The sequence below is a fragment of the Aotus nancymaae genome, unplaced genomic scaffold, assembly GCF_030222135.1.
Source record: "Aotus nancymaae isolate 86718 unplaced genomic scaffold, 86718_ANA_hifiasm-v0.15.2.pri h1tg000036l, whole genome shotgun sequence".
Lineage (NCBI taxonomy): Eukaryota > Metazoa > Chordata > Mammalia > Primates > Aotidae > Aotus > Aotus nancymaae.
The window spans coordinates 65,520,604-65,546,735 of record NW_026988450.1 but is presented as its reverse complement, the minus strand read 5'-3'; the positions used below and the strand labels follow the sequence as shown (position 1 = coordinate 65,546,735).

Below are 26,132 nucleotides of genomic sequence, written 5' to 3'. Positions count from 1 at the left end.
TTTATTATTAGTCTGTTCACTCCAGCCCCAACTCTTCATCTCAACTTCTATTACTACTTAGGAATTTTGCTCTTTTGGTGCCAAATGAGGGAGTTGAAGACTTACTCTTGCCATCCAAAGTTATTCATATATTCATGTAGCCACAATAGAAAATGGGCTAGGGGAAGAGTATAGAATAAAGTTTTAAAGCACATGATTTGGAACAACACAAATCAGAATTTGAATCTTAGTTTTATTACTATTTATTAGATTTAGGCAAGTCACTTAAACTATCTGAAATATTTTCCATCTGTAACATGGGGGTTATCATACATACATCATTGTTTTGTTGAGGGTTAAATAAGTATGTGAATTTAATTTCTCAGCTCAGTGCCTGACATCTTGCCAAAGACTACTACTATTATTATGTTAATTAATAATATATTGCAATTATAATTATCATTTCTACCATCATTATTATTGATATTATGTTAATAATATATTGCAATTATAATTATCATTTATAATGAGAAAAGGTTAGGACTCTATATATACCCTCCAACAGGCAGTTCAGCATTACTTGTCTCCTGTCCAAGACTTCTAAAGGGATGTGCCAAGCTCAATATTTATTGCCATTCTGATTATTTAATATTCACTGAGCACTGAGAGAGTGCAGCATTTTTGGGAACACAAAAGGAGGTAGGGGCAGTCTCTCCCACTCTGAGTGGGAGAAGGAAACCTGGAGCTGGATGGATGTGTGGCTGAGAACAGCACAGCCAAAAAAGACTATCTGAACCAGTGCAACCAGGGCTCCCAGGAAATCTGTGGGGCCTCTGACTAAACTTAGTTATTTGGCTTCTAATTAACTTAACATTAAAATGCTCCAAGCCCTCCCATCTAAGATGCTAATTTCTCCTAAAGAGGCATGTGATGTATAGGCACCCACATCAATCAAGCTGCTCATTTCTTCTGCCTCATCTCACTTCTGTCAGCTAGATTGATCCACTGGAAAACAGAAACCTTCCCCTTAAAATAAAGTAAAACCCTAATCTGAATAAATGCCACTGCCAAACTCTCACTTTAACAGCCCTGAACACAGTTGGGGACTTAAGGCCTTGCCAGTGGAATAATAATTCTACTGGAAAAATGCCAAATTCCCTTTCTTTTTAGAGAAAAAGTCCAAGCACTGCTTCTAGAATTGCCCAGTCCTTGACCTCCTAACCTTCCAAAAATTTCCTGAAGGCCAAGGGTGTTCTGAATTCTGGACATAACATTAGTACAGAGGTTGTCTCCTCCAACAGGTTGATGAGTGACAGGGTTCAGTTCTAAGTCACAAAATGCATACTATAATTGCTTTCTTTGCTTCATTTCTTGTTTCAACCCAGACAAATGGTATTCAGGGAAGTCTAAGGGTGTCCACTTTCCCACAGAGAACTGAGGAAGACCTTCTTGTTAAAACTCTATATTATAAATTTGACCCATTTCACCTACATTGCTGAGGGAAATTTCAGAGCAGACCCCCTGCCTCATTTTTCATGGAATTATCTTTACTTTCCCAGATACAGTGCCAGGCACACAGAATGTGCTTGGTCCAATGTCTGCTAAATTCAGTACAACCAAAAGAACCATTTCTCAGCTTTCATGCATTTTTATTTGCAAATTTAGCTCCACTCGTATTTATTTCCAAACCTCATGGTCAGGCAGTATTACAGGAAGGTATCAAGAAGCAATTCTGCACAATCAGACAAGCAAATAGTCAATGTGTGTATGACTGTGTATGTTCTAGATATGTTGGAAGTTGGAGGGGAAGGAGGAGTATCTGTAGTCCCAAGAAAAGAGGTAAATCTATTGTAAAATTTCTACCATATATTACAGGAAGTTCTCAAAAAGCAGTTCTGCACAATCAGACAAGCAAATAGTCAATATGTGTATGAATGTATATGTTCTAGATATGTTGGAAGTTGGAGGGGAAGGAGGAGTATCTGTAGTCCCAAGAAAAGAGGTAAATCTATTGTAAAATTTCTACCATATATTACAGGAAGTTCTCAAAAAGCAGTTCTGCACAATCAGACAAGCCAATAGTCAATATGTGTATGAATGTGTGTGTTCTAGACATATTGGAAGTTGGAGAGGGGAGGAGGGCTATCTGTAGTCCCATGAAAAGAGGTAAATCTGTTGTAAAATTTGTACAATATATTGCTGTATAGGAATCATTTTCATTAATAATGATACTAACTGCTGATTATAGGATGGCTGATGGTTCACAAAAGGCTTTTGCCTATGGCATCTCATTTGATCTTTGTAACAATTGAAGGAAGTAAGGATTATGATTCTTATTCCTGTTATATCCATGGGGAAGCAGAGCTCCTAGAGTCAGCTGTGAGCAATTTACAGTGACAGAATTGACCATGTTGACACCTCTCCTGCTACACTCCCTATCACCTATTCTCAGTTCCTCCTGATGCTTCACTTTCTTAAGGACTCAATCTGGGATCACTGAACCCACTCTTGTATTTTAAAAATTGACATATTGCATGATTATTTATTCAACAAATTTATCCGGTGATTACTTAGTAGGCATCATAATGGGTGTTGGGGGAAGAGAAAACATTAAATAAGATAAAGATCACTGTTTTTGCAGAACTCGAAGTCTACTTGAAGAAGTCAAAGTTGTAAATATTTTTGTGTGATGTGATAAGTCCCTACAAAGTGTTCAATAAGCAAAGAAGAGAGAAGGATAAACTTTTCTGAGAGTGGAAGTCAGTGAAGCTTCAGAAAGGGTTTATCTTTGTCGGGGCTTTAAAGGATAAATAAGAGTTTCAAGGCAGAGAAGAAAAAGGAAGAGAAGGGAGGGTATTTAAGGAAAGTGAAATGAGCACAGGCACAGTCATGAACAAATACAGCTTACTTGTGAAAAGATGAGCAGCTTAGTGCGTTACATTATAGGCTATTTGGGAAAAGTGGTAATAGATGAGACTACAGAATAAAATCAGGCCAGATGGCTCCATACTGAGAAATCTAGTTCCTAAACCTGTGTGTTACATATATTTTCAGGATTTAATTTTTTAAAAGACAAGTTTTGTAAATAAGCATTGCACCTAAGTACTTGGTCAATACCAAGTACCAAGTACATCAATATTTGATATGCCTTTTCTGGAGGAAGGCCAAGTTTGTTCTAAGACAGGTGTAGATAGGATATGGGCCTGGAGATCAATAATGGAGATTGTCTGGGTGCCGTGGCTATTTCTTGGTGGCTGCATGAAGAAAAGGGACAGCTCCTGCAGACCCAGAGAAGGAAGCCATGTCTTAAAAGAAATAAAAAAAACAAGTATGGGTCTAATTTATTATGATCTTATTTAAATGTTGGTGATGGCAGATAGCAGAAAGACTCCAAGGAAGAGATGTGTCTCAGGAGTGTGGAAATGCAATGGACTAATTCTCCAGCCTCCCCACTCTCCACCTGATGATTCTCCTGTATTCACCGTGGTTTATATTTCCCTGTGTAGTGCTTTGCAGTGTGTGTGTGTGTGTGTGTGTGTGTGTGTGTGTGTGTATGGATAATAAATATTAAAAACCAAATAAATATGTGAAGCACTTCTTTACAAAGGATTTTGGGGTGCTTGGTAAATCTTTGATGAATTTATTAGAAAATATATTTTGCCAAAATAATACAAACCTAACTAAAGAATTGCAGCATGCCATGCTTCAGCTATGGTTCTTCTTCTTTTCAGTAGAAAGCTTTGCGCTTACCGTAAGATTCTAGCTCCTTCTCATGGCCTACAGGGCTTTTGCCCAGTCCAGCCCAGATCACCCCTCTTCCTCCAGCCTTACTCACTACACTCAGTACATCTCCTTCCTTTCTTTTCCTCAAGGCTGCCAGGTTCTTCCTATCTGGGCCCTCTGTCCAAGCTATCCTTCCTTCTCCTCCTCTACTCTGCACAGCTGGCTCAGTCCAAATGTCACCTCTTCATAAGGGTCATGCAAATGTAGCTGCCTCACTGTAGCCCTCTCCCAATTATTACCACATCTATTGGTTTCATTTCTATCTTACCACTTATCACTATTTGGGCATGTCTTATTTTGGTCTTTATTTGTTTTTTGTCCTTACCTCCCACTATAATGTGTCATTATCACCTGGATTCCCATGTTCACCACAAGGCCTGGCACAAAATAGTCACCCATTAAATGCTCATTAAATAAAAAAGTGAATGAAAAAGCAAAGGTAGTTTTGGGGAGAGTTAAATTCGCAATATTTCAAATACCTCAATTTCTACTTGACTTTGCCGGCTATGGAAAGAAACAGCCATATGTTATTTCACTTTCATCATATTATTTTAATATCCTTCATCCAAGTAACTTGTGAATCAGTTTTATTTCTTCACCCCTAACTCCTGATCCCCCATTCTCCTCTTCATATTCCTATTCTCCCAATCTGTTCTATTTTTGTGAGTGACAAGGAAGGAATTTAAGCTTAGCTCATCATCTGGGATAATGCCCTACTATACCAGGTACCACACTAAGCACTTTTAAAATATCTCTGAACGTGATTTATTATAAACACCTTCTAAATATTGCCAGACCCTACACATTTGCGTTATAACTGTCCCACCTACCTACATCCTTTAAAAAAAAAAAAAAAACTTTTTTGCCTTCTATCTTTTCACCTATTGATTTCTACCAATTCCTTAAAATAGTTGTATATCCAATAGAATGGATCTAATTTTAAAGGTCCTCTGATATATGCCAGAACAATTTTTATGGCATGTTTTGATCACTTGATTCTTCAAATAGTCCATCAATCTTTCTTTTTAAGTTAAGAACGCATGCCTTCTATGACACCATCAGTGAGGTTTTAAAAGCAGGGATTTATTTCAGAGAAAAAGAAATCTTAATGCTCTCAGTCCACATTATATACCAGCCATTGTGCTGAGAGCAGCATATTAGTTATCTAATGATTACAACAACCTTGTGATATAGGTGTCGTTTTCCCCATTTTATTGTAAGGAAACTGAATCCTGCTTCACAATGTGGCCAAAACCATGCAGCTAGAAAGAAGATGTACTGGATTAGGAGCAGAGGCTGAGTGGCTCTAGGGTTAGAGGTTAGACACAGATGTCTAGTGTTTACAATGAAACATCTGAAAAAATTAAAATGCTTCACTATCTTGCTGATAACTATTGAGGTCTGCTATATGAAGGTGTGTTACTGCAGATAATGTAATAATACTACTCTCTGCTGGGCCCTGTGCTAGATGTTATTATTCAAAGATAAGTAGAAACTAATACTTTAAGGAGGGAAACATAGAAAGACAGAACAGACAAGACACAAAGTGACAAAAGCAAGAACACAAAAAGGTGATTGCTTGAAAGGCAGCACTGAAGATGGAATGATTGGCATTGGGTAGAATATTAGGAAAAGCTTTCTTGACTAGGGACCTCTGAGTGGATTCTCAAAAAATGATAACTAGAATTTATTGAGAACTTACTATAAGCAGTGAATTGCATGAAGTGTTTTACATGCAGCTTCTCATTTAATCCTCACAACTACTCTAAAATGGGTATTTTTATTTCCTTCACTGAGAGAAAGACTGAGACTTAGGTTGACGAGGTTGCCGGTGCTCAGACAGCCACTGTATTAAACAAGGTGCAATGAGATCACATCAATTATTTTATATTTATATTTTATATGTAAAAGCCAGATATTGAAGAAATGAAAAGCAAAAAGAGAATGAAAAATAACGGAAATAGAATTGCAGAAAGCAGTTAACCCTCCTAGGGCTTAGGGAATTAATAGAACTCAGAAGCTTGAAGAAGTAAACCCCAAGCTAAAACGGAGCTAGAACACTGAAGCCAAAACACTGCCCTCTGAGGAGGACACGCTGATTAATTGATGCCAATATCTTAGCCTGGGGGGAGACACAATGGAATTGGGATCTAGACCTCTAAGGAAAGAGTACAGTAACCTGGTGCTTTTCTCTGATGGGATGTGATGAGGCTGGTTCTTTGAGTTTGGGGTAAAGTATTACTGGGTTGACACTGTTGAGAGAGGATCAAGCAGGAAACAAAACAAGAAAATCCCCTTTTCCTTTCTCTAGGCTTCTGATCTCCCTCTAGGGCCTCCTAACAAGGAGCAGCCCGCAAAGGAGAAATGTAGTTAACACAGTCCCTGCCCCCAGCATCATGAAGCCAAGAATACCGGAGAGAGTTGGGGGTTGAGAGATAGTAGCTTAAAAACTGGCACAACCAGGCAATCTTACTCTCATTGTGATCTTTTCACTCTCCTAGATGATTATTTCACTCTTGCTCCTTTTGTTTTACATCACTAATACCTCCTCTTTCATTGTCACAATCAGTTGATAACCTTGCTTCCTACTTGACTTAGAAAAATGAAGCAATCAGAAGAGAATGCCAGATTGCCTCCATCATACCTAGCCAACTACCAGCAGAATTCTGTTATTGTAGAAGCTCTGTGTTGTATATAAATGCCTCCATCTAAAACCAGGCGCACTACTTGTGCACTAGCTTCCATCATTTCTTGCTTCCTCATGTATACCACTTCAGCAATTGTCTCCTCTCTCTGTGAATTGGTGGTAGTTAATACACGTCAGGAATCCATGTGTTTCTCTATATTTCCCAGCTTCCCTTCAGTTAGGTTGGGGCTATGTGATTAGTCTTGGTCAATGGACTCCAAGCAGAAGTGAAAAGCATCCATTTTAAAAGGCACTGTAACAAGTTTAAGATGTGGTTTCTCTCCTCTCTCTTTCCCTGCTACCTCACAGGCTAAATGTTCCAGATGGCACAATTACAAGATGGAAAGGACTTCATCACAATAAACACCTGTGTAATTGTATGGCCTTGACAAGATGATAACTTTTGTAACTGCAGCCCAGACTTCTCTCCTGGGATGAGAATACTATTTTTGTAACTCTAGCCCATATTCATATAAACAACTGCCTATTTGACATCTTTACTTGCTTGCTTAATAACTCAACTTGCCTAATACCAGACTCCTAATCCTGCCCCATCTTATAGGCATCCTCCCCTCTAACCTTTCCTGGCTCTGCTTCTGAGATCTATACCAGCACTCCTAACAGTCCAAGCCTAACACAAACACTCACATCATTCCCCAATATTTACCATTGTACAATGCAGTAAGTGGCATCTCAGTAATGAGAGAAGGAAAATGAAGTGAAATACCTACCAAGTTCTGGAATAAACAGGAAAATTTCATCAGGAAATGTAAATTATTCCATGATTTGATTACATCTGAACAGTATCTTTATGAAATATATACTTCAAGAGAAAAGAAATGCAGGTGTGTTGACTTCCTGAAGTTAATGCCTACCATATCAGTATTGACTTTTTCAGGACCCTTAGGATTTAGCAATTCGGTAATTTTTTTAATCCCAAATATTAATAAAAGTCTTCTGGACAAATACAAACTTATCTCAGCAATATTGTACTCCCTGATGTTGCTTTGACTTGCAGTTGATTGTGGAATAAATTAATTGAATTAACGAACTAAAAGTCTCAGGATATAGGATTTGAGGGTTTTCTTTTTTCGAAATTTATATATTGCAATATCTCTACTATTGTGCAAGTGTTTATTCTCAGATAAAAATATTATATTGTTGAAGGATAAGTGGTAAATTCTACAGTGTTTAAGAGCTACCAAGATGAAAGGGGAAGAGAAGGAGGAGGAATAGGAAAATGAGGAGAATAAGGAAAAGAATAAAAATAATTATGTTCTCATCAGCTATGTTTGATCACAGTGCTCCCCTCAGAACTTTCTTATTAGAACATGAAAAATTATCTAATCTAAGATCTTGAAAGATCCTCTCCACAGCTTTATCTTTATAAAGGATTAGAGATTGAATGGAAAGGGAATGTGATTCTTGTTTATAAATTCAGAGCTTATTGAGCCAGGGAAATCTGAACTCTCCTTTCCTCACCCAAGTTGATACAAGGTGCTGAACTTTATGAGAAGGTGGAAACTAGAAAAAAAGACTTCATTTTTCTGGGCCATTAATTATTCATAGAAAGTATTGCTGTAAAGAAATGCCAATACAGAGTATTCTTACTTTTCTGACCATGGACTTTTGCCGTGTCAGAGGCAATTTTGGAGAGGAGAATAAGGCAGTAACAGAAATTCTTGTTCATTAATGTATATGCCCAATAAAATTCCCCTTCATCTCCATGAAAATGGAAGAGGAGTTAGGAACAAACCAGGGTATTGGTTCATTAAATCTCTACTGACTCCCATTTGAAGAATGCAATTTAACTTCAAAGGAGACCCTAAATTCACATCTGATCCTAATTCCATTGTACAGGTTAACTCACCATGGTTTACAGTATCTTTAGTACAGCTGGTGCCCTTTCTTCTGCAATACCCTAAAACACTCCTAAACTCTACAGATCCAGGGAAATAATGTTTGATAGTACTGTTAGACTATGTATAACAACCATATGGTTTTAAAGTAGGATAATTTATGTTTTTAACAAATGGGCACCCCTTTGAAGAAGGGAAATATATGGCAATTATAGTGATACATTGTCTCCAGGACTTGACTGACACTCCTGAAAGGGCTGCAATTCAGCTTGACATCTCTCATCACTTCCTGGCTTTAAGGTTAAAGAAGCACAAGTTTGTTTTTTACAACTGTGAAGGGCTCCTACCACCTCTGACCATCATCTTCTTCCCCCCATTGGGGTTTTATGCCCATGACCAGGATGATTTCAAAAGCACTCCTGATTCTAACACATTATCTTCCATCTCTCTTAGACAAATATGCTCCCCAAATGAGTTATTTCTTCCAATAAACGATTGAGAGTGAAAGAGTGTATTCTCATTACAGTCCTCACTGGTGTCATGAAAAATATATCCTGCCATGATTTTAGTGATAAAAAGATGATGACTTAACCCAGACTCTCTCTCTTTCTTGATTTTGTTTTAAACAACACACACTAACATTTTAAAATAGAATTTAAACAGGTGCCCAGTAACAGAATGACAAACGTTAAGTGTGAAATCAGAAAGTTAAAAAACTAAACCGCAGATGGTCACCTTTTTATTTTTTTTAACATCCGCCTGCGCTGGACTGTTAAGTGGCCTCATCACTGTCAAGCCAAGCGGGATTTGTAAAACTTGGGACGTGGGTATTAAAAGATGACATTTGCTCGGTGCCTTTAATGATTTCTGTAATTAGTCATTTAAACAGATTGCCCTGTGATCCAAAACAGGGAATACAGAGAGATGAGCTGAGAAAATCATTTCCTGGAGGCACTTTAGAGTTAATTGTGGAAAAGGAGGTTTGTCTCTTTTGCAAGGCTCTCTGGATTATATTTCATTGGGTTGGGTTGGAGCTGGAGAGCAACATTCTTTAGGAATCTATAAAATGTATATGCCCGGGAGGTGTTTTTCTTTTTGACACCACAGTGTTAAAAGACTTTGTTGGGTCACAAAATGTAACAGTTATTAAGTGATCCAAACTTGCCAATGGCAGTTTAGAAACTGGAGAAGGAACTGCACCTGGTCAGAGACAGTTGAGGCTACCTGACAGAGAAAAGCCAAGGACGTGATATTTCACAGGAATAGAGTAAGACTTGGGAGACCTATGACTTTGCTTTCATTGCACTAGATAGTTGTACTTTTTGTTAATAAATGTCCTTGGAGTGACAATTCTGCTCTTCAAAGATAAAAGTGGAAGCTTTCAGAGACAGTCAGAAAGGGATTCGACTATTTTAGTTAATTCATCACTCTCACTAGGTAACAGCCTCTCAGTAAATGCCTTTATTTCAACAAGCCTCCGTTGCTTTCTCAGAGAAACAGCTGTTTAATTTTCACCAATAATTTTGCCACTCTCATGGAACTGTGTTGATAACTCAAAATTTCTTAAAAGTTGAGATTATTTAAAAATCTGTGCCCACTCATATTTGTGCATCATAAAAAAAAATATGTACTGAATGCTAACTACATGCTATGCACAGCTCCAACCTTTATAAGTGTCCTAATTTATTAAACTCTCACTCATTTGAATAGGGAGGTTTTACTGATCAGGAAATAGAGGATCAGAGCATTAAAGTAACTAGCTCGAGGTCACAGAGCCAATAAAGGGAAGAGCTAAGATTCAAACTCAGGCAATCTAGCCTCAGAACTGATGCTTAATGTGTAAACATCGTTTCATTCCTGTCCTTCAACATTCCCATTTCCCATCTGTAACCAAACATATGGAATGCATAAATTTCTTTTATGGGTCCTAACATCACCATAGAGCCCTAGATAAATCTTAAGTGGGTGCTGGGTGACGGTGAAGTATATTAAAAATGAAGGGTGGTGATAAAGTTGACCTGATTTCACTACTCAGAGGAATAGAGTGTTTCTGTGAAAGACATAAAAGATCATTAACGTTTTGACGACTGCAGAGAATACAGTGCCATGAAGTAAAGAATTCAATTACATTATTCCACTAACTTCTGGTGGCCTGGAGCTCTGACCACACCAGGGGAAGAGTAAGGGGAGAGTCAGAACTTGATGGTACATAAAGCCCCTTAGTGGCATCTGCTTTTCCATCTCAAAATCATTATAATCTCCATTGCAGATTGTCTTGCATTTTGTCACAAAACATCTACTGTTCGGATTTTTCAATCTAGCTGACTTAAAAAGCAGAATTTCAGGTAAACAACAGAAACACCCTGGGGCCATGGGACACTTCCTTTGGTTGACATGCAAATCTCCCTCCCAGTGACCTATGACTTTGTGAATTCTTCAGTGAATTTCTGACATAAAATCAAATCTAAACATTATTTTCAAAAGGAAGCAGAAGCAAAGAATTACACTAAAACTTGTGAGTTTGCTACGTCACCTGATCTTTAGGGCCTTGTCCTGTGCGAAATAGGGAAGAGCAAAACCATTCAGTGGTCCTTGAGACAGGAAAAACGATTTGGCATAAACCGCTCTTTCCATTTTGAGAACCCAATGTGGCAGGAGACGTTGGGAACCTCAGCGGCTCTAATCCTGGTTGCCTAAACATGCTCATGGAGGTGGGGGACAAGTATATTTGTCTCAACTGAGCAGGGAAAGCTCAGCACAATGCTAAGTAGCTATTTCAGTGGTGCTGATTGATTTACAGTGATGGCACAGATGTGACCTCCTCAGTCAAAGTCAATGTTTTCTTGGCTCTCAAATTCCAGAAGAAAATACAAATATAAATGATAAATAATGACAAGCCCCAGATATAAGCCTCAGAGTCATTGCCTCCACAATTATTAATGCCTGCTAGGTTTCTAGCGCCCTGCTAGAGACTGACAACAACATAAAAATCATCTAAGACCTATCTCCTGTTCTCTATAATATTCATAATCATAAAGCTGCAAAAAGTATGTAGTTTTAAAAAATCACAGTACGGAGAGTTTTCTTTGCACCATGAATTTTGCTTTTCCAACTAAGAGTTAACAGACACACATAAGTGTGCCTTGCACATAGTCTTCTTCTTGTCTTGAATGTCCTTCTCTTCTTCATCTGCCTGGAAAGCCTTCATATGTAATTCAAAGTCCAGCATGGCTGTCACCTCAATGACATGAAATCTCACTGGCCATGCCCATCCGGCAATATCCGTCACTTTCCTTTTATACCTGACTACATCATTGCAATTCAAGATACTATTGTAGCTGCCTGTGTATGTGTCTAGCTGTCCCACTCAATGACCTCCTGTGGTTGACAATCTTCTAGATTATGGCTCATCTTTAGAAGTATCTCTGGGTAACTTTAAAAAAAAACTGCAGAAGTCCAGGTTCCAATCCAAACCCATTGACATAGGATTTCCAGAATGTTGGCCTGCACATCTTTAGTTTACTCTTCACAGATAGTGTTGAGTTGCTACCAGGACATAGAAGCACTTGGTGCATCTGATTCCTCTTTATAGTTCTGATGCTAGGCACAATGTCTAGCACAAAGCAGTGCTCAGATCATGCTCATGGACTGAATGAACTGGTTTCATCTGCTTTATTCATTCTTGCAGGCAAATATCTAAATTATCTGTGGCAACAACTTGGTGGGGTCAACTTGAATGCTTTTGTCGGCTGTTCTTGAAGATTTCTGGGTCTCTACAACCACATTCTTTGGCTGTTGCTGGTGTTTAAGCACTCCGGTAGGTGAAAATATTTCCTTTTGAACAGTGATTATGTAAAGTTTTGAAGTAAACAGGTTAGAATTTAGAAATGAGAGAGATTTATTGCCAAATATGACAAGTAAATAAAAATTAGTTGTACCCACCTCTCTATATATTCATACATATGTCCAATTCAGAGTAGGAAAAAAAATCACATTATAGTTTGGTGAGACAACCAAGTTCTAATGGGGTGTTAGCATACAGAGTCACTTTTATTCCTGAGTTGACTCTCCTTGTTTTTTGTTTTTCGTGTTTTGGGAAAATTTTGTGACTATTTATCCCTTCCACTGATTTCTGGTAAGACTTTCCTGAGTTCAAATTTACCTATGTGTTCTCAAGAGACATTGGAAGGGAGATGAATTTTGATTTGCCAATAGTTACAAACAGCTGTTAGTTTGGCTCCACTCAGGAATAATCTATATACACATTCCTGTAATTGAACACAGCTACTGATCAGTATATAATCCAATTGATTGATGGATCTCAGTGCCTCTTCCTTCATGGTGGATAGAGCTAAATAAATAGATAAAATGTGCATTGTGCCATAACATGACTTCCTTAAATTTCTTCCTTTGGTTCCTTATTTTCTATGATGTAGAAACTGCATAGCAGTATGTTTGGAGGTGGCCTGTCAAATTTGGGAAGCTGACAGTGTGACTGAGCTAGTCACAGGGGTCTTCACAGAAAAGGCAGTCTGGGTCCTGGTCCACTGGAGATTCCAACTGAATGGTGAGTGAGTGTACCGTAAAGCTTTTGCTGAGGGCTCTAGCAATTTCTCTCCGAACCATCTGGCTGTCCTGGCTGGCTGCTGTTGATAAAAAACCACAGGGAGATTAGCACTGATTGCACACTCATGGGTGACTGCTGTGACTCCAACTTCAAGTACTTTGTCTTTGACCTGCTGGGGCAGGGAAGAGGCAGGGCACTCAGAGGAAGCCAGGTTGGCACTGATAATCAGCGACGTTCACACAGACAAGGCAGGGGAAACTCTAGTGCAGCAAAGTGCCCTGTCGCTATGGGAACTCTTTCTGTCCACTGTTATCTCTGGAGTCTGTCATTCCGAGGAGCTTTGGATGGAAAGAGAGACAAGCCCTGGAAAAAGCCAAGACAGAACTACTATTTCTTATACAGCCCTGCTCACCAGCTCCCAGGGATCTCTGGGTTTCAGGCCTTGTATGTAATCAGAATTTATGTCAAGGATAGTGACAGGAACCAGGAAGCATTTAGAGCTCCCCACAGACCTTTCTTAGAGCAGCAACCTCACTACCATTTTTTTTCCTGTCGCAAATGCTATCAGCAGGCTGTAAAGTCCCCTCCATAGCAACCTGAGTGTTTACTAGATTATTCCATTTGCAGTGAAATATCGGCATAGTGAATGCTGTAAATTCCCTAAAGTCAGATCTGAGCCCCTTCGAGAAGATGAGGATGTCTGAGAAAGCACAGTTTTCAAATGACTGTCACTGGTGTTCCTGTCCCCTGTCCTTAAGTAACTTCTTGAGTCATTTTTTAGCAGCCTAATGTATTATCATTGGCCTGAGTTTTCTCTTGAGGCAGTAAATGCCCTCCCACTGCCTATCCTCCCAGCTCTAGGACATATCGGAGACAAAATTAACTTCTTGAAGAAGTAATTTTTACTATAAACCTAGTATTATAAGAATTATCTCACGTGGCTACAGAATTTCTAACCATACAGTGTGGGACCCACCATAATTCCTATTAGCACATCTATTAGCGTGTTAGAAATTTAAGAGTGGGGCCTGTGTTTCTTTCATCTTTCTATTTTCAGTGCTAGGAAAAACATCTTATATAGGAGATACTCAGTTAAGATTAAGTTTTGAATTCATTCCTACTATTTGACTGATAGGGCATCAAGCCAAACAGATGAAGTTGAATTTTCAGAATCCAAGGCTTTGAGGTTGGGGTCTCATTTTAGCCCTTTGTTCTGTCTGTCCTCTGCCCTCTGCAGTCAGTCCCAAGGCTGTCAGTTGGGTATCATTGTTGCTATGACAACATCAATAAGCGGGTTGGTTTCAAGGGCCCTTGGGAATAGAAAACACTTTACAGTGTTTTGACAGGCAACAGACAATAAGGGCAGCTCTACAAAAAGGAGGGAAATTACTGACTTTACAAGACAAAGACTGAAGTTTTTCCAGGGTGTTTACAAAACTCACTGACCTGTAGCAACATGAGCTGAGAGAATTACTTGATTCATTGTTAGAGACCAAATGTGCAGGCTGTGCACAGACACCACCCCGTCGACTGCTAAAATAAGCTCTTTCACACCATTGTAATTCAGGCTTTTTGGCACACCTGACAAAAGGTAAGAGATGGAGGCTGTAGTTATTCAACTAAATACAGCTCATCGAGTTAGCTAGACAAGCGGCAGAGTCCTCACCAAAATTTCCACATGCTCATCTCTGCTGGTTTCTTACTTCAAATGCTTACAAATAAGATTTACCTGAGTACTTCAAGGTTTACCATCAATCAAAAGTTCCCATTGAGAATACTAGCAGAATTTACTATGCAATAACCAACAACGGTAATTATCCTTAGTTTTTATGGCATATTATTAAACTATGCCTTTCCCAACTATCTTTATATATACTCTGGAAAGCAAAATGAAGTAACATGAAATTTGGTATCAAATAATCATGAGTTAGCATGCTGATGACAACTATTGTGAGTTTACCCAAATCCCAGAACTTCTCTGATCCTCAGCACATCTGTAGTAAAATACGGGTGATAAGAACAACACATAGATCACAGAGATCTTTGAGGAGCAATTCAGAAAATATTTAATCATTATGAACGGCAATGTTGTACAAATGTTAGTTACCCAACAGGTCATTTAGTGAACTGGGCTAATAGAGGATCCTAACATTGTATAATACTCTTATTTGGTTTGTAGGTTTTCCATTATTTGAGCTACATTGGAGGATGCTGTAGCAGAGATATCTAAGTACAGCCCTTTTTTAGCCTCTACTTCAGTTATATACAAACAACACAAATACCTGGGGTATTTATTAAAAATAAATGTACTATGACTCCATTCCAGACCTAAAGGAAATTTCTGTGGATGAAGTTCCGAAATCTAGAGTCTTTTGGAGTGGTTTTCAACCTTGGATGCACATTAGTATTACCAGAGGAGATTTTGGAAATCCTGATGACCAAGTTATACCTAAGACCAATTAAATCAGAATCTCTGTGAATAGGTCCAATATCAGTGCTCATCTGGTGATTTTATCAGGCAGCCAAGATTGAGAACCACTGTGCTAACATTCATGAGCCACTGCACAGCTCTGCTTTGCAGTGGTTCTCAAGCCTGACTACATGTTTTTAAAAATACCAAAGCCAGCCCCAAACCCAGACAATTAAATCAGAATCTCTGGGTGTTATAGTTTGCATGTTTGTCCTTGCCAATGTTTCATGTTGTATTTTAATCCCCAGTGCTGGAGATGGGGCCTGGTGGGAGGTGTGTGGGTCATGGGGCAGATCCCTGGTGACTTGGTGCTGTCTTTGCGATAATGAGTGAGTTCTTGCAAGATCTGGTCATTTAAAAATGTGTGGCACTTCCCTGCCCTTGCTCCATTCTCATCATGTGATGTGCCTGCTTCCTCTTTGCCTTCTATCATTATTGGAAGCTTCTTGAGGCCTCCCCAGAATTCCTATACAGCCTGCAGAACCATGAGCCAATTAAACCTCTTTACAAGATACCCCATCTCAGGTATTTCTTTATAGCAATGTGAGAACAGCCTGATACATTGGATATGGAAGGCCTGAGCATAAGTATTTTTTAAAAGCCTCCCAGAGGATTGCAATGAGCAGCTAGAGCTGAGAACCATCTACTTAAGAGAAATGGGGAATTCTTAACCCTCCTTTTTAAAAATTTAACCCATTTATGGCTGAGATTGTAATTTTTTGAATTTTTACAGACCTTGGCAATGACCTTGAGCAGTAGGATATAAATAACTCCCACGTGATTAGCGTTCCAATAATGGAACACTAGGCATAAGTAAGAACCTTGCTCATGGGGGATTTCCTGCTTGGATTTAACTCAAAATTCTCTACAGTATGAGCTGAGTTTTTACTCCTATCTCATACTGTTTGGGGAAGTAACAAAGAGCTGGTCATCATGCTATTTTATTCTGTGAGTGGCAAAAGGCCTAGGCTCCTGGAAGCAGATGAAAGGAGTTCTTGTCTCAAATGAACCATACAATTGGAATAAAGTCATGGGTAAAATTGTTATATTATAGTAATAATAACAAACTTTTATTGAGGACTCACTATGTGTAAGGTTTGTGCTAAGTACTTTACTTATAGCAATTATCTCATTTAATAGTCCTAAAAACTTTAGGAGCTAGCTATTAAGGTTACAATTCTTATTTAACTATAGGAGAGGAAATTGGGGTCAGTTAGATTAAGGAACATTGCTAAGGCCACACAGAGAAGTGGCAGAATCAGGGATATCAGATCCCAACATCTGTGCTCTGAGTATAAAGTGTTATGCAAATATTAGAGTCTAGGAATTGCAATCAAAACATTGTTTATTATGCCTAATGTGTGTCATCTCTTTGGGGAATTTCTGTTGACCAATTGAAGACCCGCTGTCGTTCATCTAGGACCTTTGAAATTAAGTCATGATCCTACTACCCTTTTTTCTCTTGTCTCCATCTCATTACTACTACAGAGAACACAGGTCCACCATGACTTATTTTATTATAAGAAATAATGTTGCTGCTGGGTGTGGTGGCTCATGGCTGTAATCCCAGCACTTTGGGAGGCCAAGGCAAGTGGATCACCTGAGGTCAGGAGTTCAATACCAGCCTGGCCAACATGGAGAAAAACTGTCTCTACTAAAAATAGAAAAATTAGCTGGGTATGGTGGCACATGCCTGTAATCCCAGCTGCTAGGGAGGCTGAGGCAGGAGAATCGCTTGAACCCAGGAGGCAGAGGTTGCATTGAGTCAATATTGTGCCATTGTACTCGGGCCTGGGCAACATGAGCAAAACTCCATCTTGGAAAAAAAAAAAAGGAAAGAAATAATGTTGCCAGGTAAGAGGCATGGCCCCACTGGCCTCAATGCTCCATCACATTCTAGAACTTTCTTTTACTTGGGGGGGAGTCTGAAAAAATATTAATGCATCCAAGAAAATATCTAAAATCATGTTTAATAAATAACATCCTAGACTTGTAAATGTATTTTAAAAACCACTGAACACCATTCATAATTAAACAATTGCATTTGAAATCAATAAGATACAATATTTCACCTATCAGAGTAGAAAACAATGAACAGTTTGATAATACTCAGTGGTGGTGATGATGTAAGGAAAGGGGGTACTTTCATATGCTGTTGGAGGGAAAGAAATTGATACTATATCTTTGGTAGAAGTGGTAGTATCTATCAAATTTTGAAATGCATGTGATATGGTTTGGCTGCGTCCCCACCCAAATCTCACCTTTAATTGTAATAATCCCCATGTGTCAAGGGTGGGGCCAGGTGAAGATAATTGAATCATGGGAGCAGTTCTTCCATACCATTCTCATGGTAGTAAGTCTCATGAGATCTGATGGTTTTATAAATTGGAGTTCCCCTGCATAAGCTCTCTTGTCTGCTGCCATGTAAGGTGTGACTTTGCTCCTCCTTTGCCTTCTGCCACAATTGTGAGGCCTCCCCAGCCATGTGAAACTGTGAGTCCATTAAACCTCTTGTTCTTTGTAATTACTCAGTCTTAGTTACATCTTTATGAGCAGTACAAAAACAGACAAATACAGTATGTAAGTTTTGAAACAGCAATATCACTTCTAGGAATTATTCCACAGATATATAAGTGCTAAAAATATATTTGTACAAGAGTGGTAATTACATCATTGTTTGTAATGTCCATCACAAGCAAGTATTTCCATGCTGTGGAGTAACTACAGCTGTGAAGAAGAATGGGGTATATCTATGTGTGTGTTAATACAAAAGATCTCCAAGTGAAAAATGTCAGGTGTAGAGAAAAATGTGAATAAATACGTAATCTCATTTTTATAAAAAAAAAAGATACATGTATATATCACATTCACATATACATGTATATATATGCAAATGCACAAATATCTTTGAAAAGATAAATATCAACTTATTAATAGGTATTACCCCTGAAGAATGGGACTGAGAAATCAAAGATGAAAATATGAGGAGACTTTTTAAAATTATTTCATACATTTTATATTATTTTTAAATTTTACTAAGTATTATACTAGCATAATTTGAAAACCTAATTTAAAAAGTAAGTGTCTTCCAGAAAGGAGTTATCTGCCAGTTTCTATAATTAGCTAAGATAGCCCAATCTCTGCAGTTTTCCTGAAGTAAAATAAGAAAGATAATCAACAGGGAAAAGCTATAGTGAGACCAAAAAAAAAAAAAAAAAAGTGGAATATAAGTCATTTCCAATTGTACACTTGTCTTTTATCTTCCTCTAAGTCAATAACTTCCATAATAGCAACAGCAGCTGCAGCTTAGCACTTGGCCCTCAGGAAAGAAAATGGATGCTTCTGTGACTTGACAAACCAAATATTCTCATGTTTAGAGCCAGAAAATTCACTGTTACTCTGTGACATTTGACTCCATTATCCATTTCACTGTTGTCAACACTATCATCTTTCAACAATTATAGTGCCCACCGAGAACAAACCCTTAAATGTATACTTAGCAGTGAACGCTGATGAAGTGTGAGCTGTCACTGAAGGCAATTGCACTCTGAGACCAAATCTACCTTATGTCAAAATGTGCTGGACAAAAAAAAAAAAAAAAAAAAAAAAAAAATTCAGCTAATGTCAGGATATTTCAATCATCTGGATGTTTGATGTGACGTAAACCTCTAGCTCTGACTGAATTTACAAGTGCTGTTCCCAGGGCCAGCATGTAGGAATTCCTTCAGTGGTACAAAAAGATTAGTCCAGTGGTTCCTGAAGTATTATACTGGGACCAGCAGCACCAGCGTCTTGTTAGAAATTCAAATTCTTGCCCCTCCTACTCCTCCATAATACTGACTCAAGAACTGTGGGAGTGGGCTCAGATATCTGTGTTTTAAGAAACCCTCCAAGAGATTCTGATGCCACTAAAGTTTGAGAACTGTTGGGTTAATCTAGTATTTTGGCAAGTTCTTCATAATACCTATTTTCCTAGAATATAGGATAGAGACCAATATCATTTGTTAATTACAAATGATCAGTGTAGCAATGATAAATCACCTTGTAAATATAATCAAGTACCTTAAGTCTATAATATTCCTTAGTTTTACATTTTAAACATTTTTAAATCGACATGATAATTGTACGTATGTATGGGACACAGTGCTGTTGCCATACATAGTGATCAGATTAGGGAAATTAACAAATTCATCATCTCATACATTTATTATTTCATTGTGTTGGGAACATTTAACATCTTCCTTCTAGCTATTTGAAACTATATATTATTGTTAACTATATTCTTGTCATCCTACAGTGCTGTAGAACACTAGAGCTTATTCCTCCTATCTCACTCTAACTTTGCATCCTTTAACAACTCTCTCCCTATCCTTCTCTTCCCCTTCCCCTTCCCTGCCTCTACTATCTGTTCTACTTTTTACTTCTATGAGAACAATTTTTTTTTTTTAGCTTCCACATATCAGTCAAAACATGTGGTGTTTAACTTTCATTTCCTGGCTCATTTTCCTTAGCATAATGTCCTCCAGTTCCATCCATGTTGCGGAAAATAACAGGACTTCATTCATTTTTATCACTTAATAGTATTCCATCATGTATATATACTGCACTTTCTTGATCCATTCATCTATTGTTGGACACCTAGGTTGCACTCCCACACTCTCCCTTTGACACTCCACTCAAATCTTTGGTTATTTGTTACGATGGTCCTTTCTTGTTAGGGGGACTAGCCCCAGGCATCTCTAGTGAGCCATCTTGCTGATGTCACTCTCTGACATACTTTAATATTCTAAGATAATGTCAATGGGAGTCAGTAGTTCTCCCATTCCAAACACCACTGAATAGTTCTTTTGGGAATGAAAATGGATTTATTCTGATCGAGACTCTCTTATCTGGCCTTTCTGAGGCCATCAGCATCAATGGCTGACCAGGGCTATGGCCACAGTCTATAACCAAGAATTGGGAATTTCTTGGGGTACAGATACATATTCTGTACAGTGTTCAACTCTACAGTGTAGCTTCATATTTCCTATATTCCAGTCAACCCAAAATACTAGCTGAGAGTTTATATTTACTGAGCTCCTACTGTGTTCTAGACATAATACCATTTATCTTATCTAATCCTCCTAACAGCACTGTATTGTGGATGTGATATTCCCATTTTTGAGTTGAGAAATTGAAGTTCAGAAGAGATTGAGAGCACACAGCTAGAAACTTGCATGACTAGCATTTGAACTGAAGTGGGTCTGATACAAAGACTTTGCTTTTTCAACTATATGATGTGTCTCTCTGAGCTCACTCTTCTAGTAAACATGTAGCCTAGAAAGGGCAGAAACCAGTAGTTTCTCAACCATTTTATGCCAAATGAAAAGAAAGTCACCTAACTGCCGAATGGAAGAGAAGAGACAGGCAGTAAGCTTTAGGCCTAAGGGTGACTTTCTTTGTAGTGAGGGTTATGTCATCTATTCCTGGAGAGTTGGAAGACTCAAAGAGCCAGACAAAAATTTCACAGGCCCAGGAGAGTAGTCAAGGATAATGAGAATGAGGCTGTAGATGATGAGGTTAATAACATAAGATACTACTCAGGGCTAAGAGTTGGCCTCAGCAAAGCCTCTGGGATCACCCCTGCTTCCAGCCACGTTAAGATCTCTAATAAAAGGCCCACACCTCTTCTTTGTAGCACTTCCCACTGTTGCATGTCTGTGTCATTTTTTGAATAAACTCTTTCTCCCCTTATTAAAGTATTATACCCATGAGGACAGAGCTTTTATTTTATTTATTTTATTTTCTTGAGGTAGCGTCTTACTCTGTCACCCAGGCTGGAGTACTGTGGGACCATCTCAGCTCACTGCAGCCTCTGCCTCCCAGGCTCAAGCAATCCTCCAACCTCAGCCTCCTGACTAGCTGGGACTACAGGCATGTGCCACAATGCCCAGCTAATGTTTTCATATTTTTTGTAGAGATGAGGTTTTGTCATGTTGCCCAGGTTGGCCTCAAACTCCCAGACTCAAGCAATCATCCCGCCTCAGTCTCCCAAACTGTAACTCCTGGAATTACAGTCATGAGGCACTGAGCCCAGCCTATATTTTATTTTACTACACTTTAAGAGATGGGATCTCACTATGTTGCCTAGGCTGTCGGGCAGTGGCTATTCACAGGCACAGTCCCACTACTGATCAAGAGCTTTGACCTGCTCTGTTTCTGATCTGAGCCAGTTCACCTTTCCTTAGACAACCTAGTGGTACCCTGTTCCCAGGAGGCCATATTGATGTTGAACTTAGTGCAGACACCTGAACCTCATAGCACACTACGGCCCAGAACTTCAGAAGAGAGCTGTGTTCTGCTTTGCTCGTCTCTGTAACTCTAGCTCTGAGCACACTATGCAGCACAGAGTTAAGGCTCAATAAACACTTGCTGGGCAAATAAATAAAGGGTAACCCTGGTGTTCTTTCACTCTGAGATACAATTTGATAAAAATGTTCGGCTCTAATGCAGCCTGAGGGGTAAGTTTATGTAGTTTTTCATAGGTCTTTTCCAGGTATACTTAAGAAATAATTTATATTTTTCCAGTATCTCCTCATGATGTTTGTACTTACTGTTTTCACACTGTGAGATAGTTCATAACAGTTGCTAGAGCAAAAATAGAAGCCAGTTCTTTTTATTTGTTCCCATATAAAAAAAAGAAAATGTTTGTTTTCACAAAAATTCCTTATCACTTAAAATTTTTCCCATAATACAGATTAACAGTGAGCATGCCTTTCCTTTGTGATTCTAGGGAAGAGAAAACATTGACTCTGGGAGTAATAATAAAATCACTCCTACCTTCCATGAGTAAGATGGAGAAGTCCTTTAAGATAGTGATGGTGCTGGCCAAAACCAGGATGGAAAAGATGAATGTGCAGATTGGGTCGGCTATTTTATAGTCTGGCTAGAAAAGACAGGGATTTTGGTTAACTGAATTCATACCTCTCTTCCAGAAAGTCTGACTAATAAACTAAGTAAACCTCCCTGTGTCTTTCCTTCTCCATGACTCATTCACCCTTTCAACACGTGCCATCCAACTCAGAGACAAGACTTGGTTTCTGAAGACTCAATCCTTCCTTTTAGCTTTAAACTACTAGCAAATAAAGAAGTGAGACTACAAGACATGCTCTCCCCATAATTTAAGAACTAAAAGGAAGAATATTCTTAAGCTGTCTCTCAGGAGCCCTGATTTAACTTCTTACAAATTAATAAAAGTACAGAGTATGTGATGAAAGTATGTACAAATATGCCCACAAGACCCAGTGACTTTTTGGCCTTAATTATAATGAGCAGAAGATAGGATATTATTTGTTCAGAAATTGCATATGGCCAGCATACAGCTGGACTGTGCTCTTGGTTGACTGGGGTGAGTTTATTTCTTTGCCTCTCCAGTGTTGCACATACTCAAGGCTGGCATCTTTGATGCAGTCTTAAGGGTGTGAACAAAAGTGTCATCCTTGCTCAGTCTCCTCACTGTAACCCTTAGCCTCAGAGTGAAACGTCTGCCTTTCTACCCTTGATGAAATTCTATGCCATAGAAAAGTTTGTGCCCTACTACCTTTAAGAAATTCAGCATCAACTCAACTTTTGTAAGTGGACTCTCAAACTCCACTTACCCTTACAATTTTGAACTGGTTTTGCCTTAGACTTAAAGCTTTCATTGATCATTTTGCTCAGCTGAATTTAGATATGTCTTTGTAATTTTTATTTACATGTTTTCACTTTTTTAGAAAAAGCAGCAAGTCTTTGCAAATTGAACAATTGTGATGCAAATAGGCAGAACTAAATGCTCTTCTCCATTCTCTGCCTGCCAACCCACCTCTGTTATCAGTATTACCAGGTAGAGATCTATAGTGGGTATTTATTTGTTTAGGGTCAGAGGCTTACCAGGGATTCATTCCCACTTTTCATTAGCACCTTGGCTTTTGGGGGAGAAGTTACCTCTCCCCCATTGTGGGCAGTACAGGTGGAACAATAAATCAGGTACTCTAACCTCCCTCCAGCCAAGCAGCAGATACAAGACACAACCTAGGTTGATTGGACTCACATTCACAGAAATATCAATCTTCAGAAGTGACAAAAACAGCAAAAACATTTGTTGAGACACATATACTTCAGCATGGTGTCTAGGACAGAAGTTGGATCGTTTCTAAACTCTAAATACCAAAATTTGCCCTTATTTCTACTTTGATATCTGTCTAGGAGTACATCCAGTAAATTTGGCCAATAAATATACTTTTTGCTAGAGTGAGCCAGAGATGTTTCCTATTGCTTATAATCCAAGAACCCTAAGCTATTCAGTTTCGTTGCTGTTCATCTTAACACCATGGTTGAGTGTTTGCTTGCTTTAGCTTTGCAAAGTAGTTTGCATAGGTAAACATAGGATGTCCATTCTCTTTTAAGTTAAGTACTATGATGGTGGGTAAACTCAAACAAACTCACCTTAAAGTAGATAATCAGTGCACTAATGAGCACACTGATACTCTGTAATAGATCTCCGAGGGCATGAACAAAAGCAGCTCTGACGCTGGCATTGCCTTGCACTTCCTTGTGATTGTGGCCAAGGCATCTCTGGTGCAAAACCACAGTTAGTCTGAAAGAGAGAACAATGTTCTTGGCACACATGAGATCAGTCTTAAAAATGTAGGCAGCATATTGAAAGAGCTGGCAATAACATGTATTATCCAAAATGATGGATAGTTAAAATATTTATGCTTTAAAAAGAACTGTTTTTGACTAATGTTTGAATACACGTCATAGAATTTTAATACTTTTATACAAAAGAAAACTACAAAGATGCATCCTGTTTACTCATTCATCCACCTAATGTTTCTCTTTTCACATTGAAACTGGAAAGCATCATGTCTTAGATGAAAATCAAGCATTTGACGATGAAGAGAGGAAATCTCCTTTATCAAAGGTCTACTAACTGTCGGGCACTGAGTTGGCTTACAGCCAAGCTTCATCAGGAGCTTAATTAAAAGTACTGGTTTCAAATGCAAAAAAAACACAGGAAGGAATAAATAAAATAAGAAGTAGTGTATTTTATTGAGGTGGTATTTTATTTTACTTTTATTTTACTTAATTTTGTGCATTTTCTTAAGAATTTGAAATTTGAATGATTTCTTAATTTCCAATGATGAGAGTATTGTGCTCATGTATATATAGCTATTTAGCCAGAAGTAGAAATACATTAACATATTAAAATGATCTTGGATGTGTATATATATATACACAATATATTGCAAAGCCGAGCATCTCTTCTCAGAGTCAAAGTGATCAGTAGTAGACACTACAAATTATGTACCTAATTCTGTTTATCTATAACTTTAAGAGGCATTAGACCAGAGATAAAATTAGAACATTTTCACTGACAGATAACAGAGTGTTTTGCCTTTCTGAACTTTTTCTAAACACTTTGGAACAAAAGTTTAAAAATAGCAACATATTGTTCAATACCATGTATCCCATTCTGTTTTCAGGTAGAGTGTCTGTTAAAGGGAGAATTTAGCTAACATAGCACAAGGAAGAATTTTCATGCAGTTACAATGCTGCAAAGATAAAATAGACTGTTTTTGAGGGAAATAAGTTTCCTTTTATAAGTTCTATTAAAATATATGAAACCAATAGCCATTTTATGGAAATGTTGCAAAAGAGAATGCAAAAGTAAAATGAGGACTAAAATAAATACGTTTTAGAGTCCCTTCCAACCCAGCTCACTGGGAGCCATCATCTGCTCACCTCACATAAGTGGAACAGTAGTAAGTCACACCACATGTGGAACCATCAACATGCACAAGAGCAGAATGTAAAGGAGCTCAATTCTGGGTCTGTGAATCTGGACTAAAATCCTGTCTCTGTACTACTTAATCGGCAGTGTATTTAACCTCACTGAGCTTCAGTTTCCTAATCTATAATATAGGGGAGTTGTGAACATTAACTTGGTAATGTATATCCAAACATCCTAGTCTTGTTTCTGGCACACCAGAAGCTTTCGAAACATGGTAGCTAGCAGAAGCTGATATTAAAACACACTTTAGCGTAAACGAAAGCAGTCAACCTTATTTTCAATCTTAGAGCCATTCAAACACTGTCAGGTCTCTACCATCTTCTGAGGTACTGAGTTTTTATAAAAAGTCTTTGTCCAGAGAGTTACAGGTGAGCCTCATGGGCACTGTGCAGGGAACAGGGGCTGACTTACAAAATGTTGGCTGCCACTGCGCAGCTGGAAACGATGATCATCACAGTCGCCTGGATCTGGTAATCGGGATACAGCAGGCGCTCACACGCCAGGTATACCAGCACACCAGTCACCACCCAGATGCATAGGATGGAGAGCAGTGCACCAAGGATCTCTATGAATTCAAACACACACAGAAACCCACACACAGATAACTCCATCACCTACACCCCCAAGAATCATAAGACTCTTTGCCACTCCCCACAAAAAGAGGCTTCACATTAGTTTACTCAGTGATTCATAAAGTAAAAGTGTGGATGGATTTTAAAACTAAGAGAAGGAATTTTAATATTGCATTCATGAAACACCAGCATCTGAGTCATTATGCTCCATCTTACTAAGTAATTTCCAGCAAATTTTTAGAACATATTAATTGCTGCCTGCCCCTACTGTTTTCCTTGGGGATCTTAATTTAAACAGGTGCTAAAATGATTGAAACTTATTAGGAGATAAAATAATGAGACACAGAGAGTAAAATGTGTTTAGAAACTCTTAATTTCACCATAAAACATTTACAACCTGCCAGT

The 26,132-nt window shown here is 38.4% G+C and overlaps 1 protein-coding gene and 1 long non-coding RNA gene across 2 annotated transcripts in view; one reads left to right on the top strand and one right to left on the bottom strand.

Moving 5' to 3' along the window:
- The window catches only part of LOC105710806 (uncharacterized), a 529,709-nt gene that overhangs the window by 315,809 nt on the left and 187,768 nt on the right, over positions 1-26,132 (top strand). The window contains exons 4-5 of the long non-coding RNA XR_001105880.3: positions 11,996-12,124; positions 12,744-12,874. This is a non-coding gene — a long non-coding RNA (uncharacterized LOC105710806). The remainder of the gene's footprint in view (positions 1-11,995; positions 12,125-12,743; positions 12,875-26,132) is intronic.
- SLC30A8 (solute carrier family 30 member 8) overlaps positions 12,808-26,132 on the bottom strand; it is a 40,851-nt gene continuing 27,526 nt past the window's right edge. The window contains exons 4-8 of the mRNA XM_012443296.3: positions 25,567-25,720; positions 23,808-23,958; positions 22,164-22,269; positions 14,321-14,455; positions 12,808-12,953 (exon numbers count right to left, since the gene is read on the bottom strand). Of these exons, the coding sequence (XP_012298719.2) occupies positions 12,808-12,953; positions 14,321-14,455; positions 22,164-22,269; positions 23,808-23,958; positions 25,567-25,720 (692 nt within the window). The remainder of the gene's footprint in view (positions 12,954-14,320; positions 14,456-22,163; positions 22,270-23,807; positions 23,959-25,566; positions 25,721-26,132) is intronic.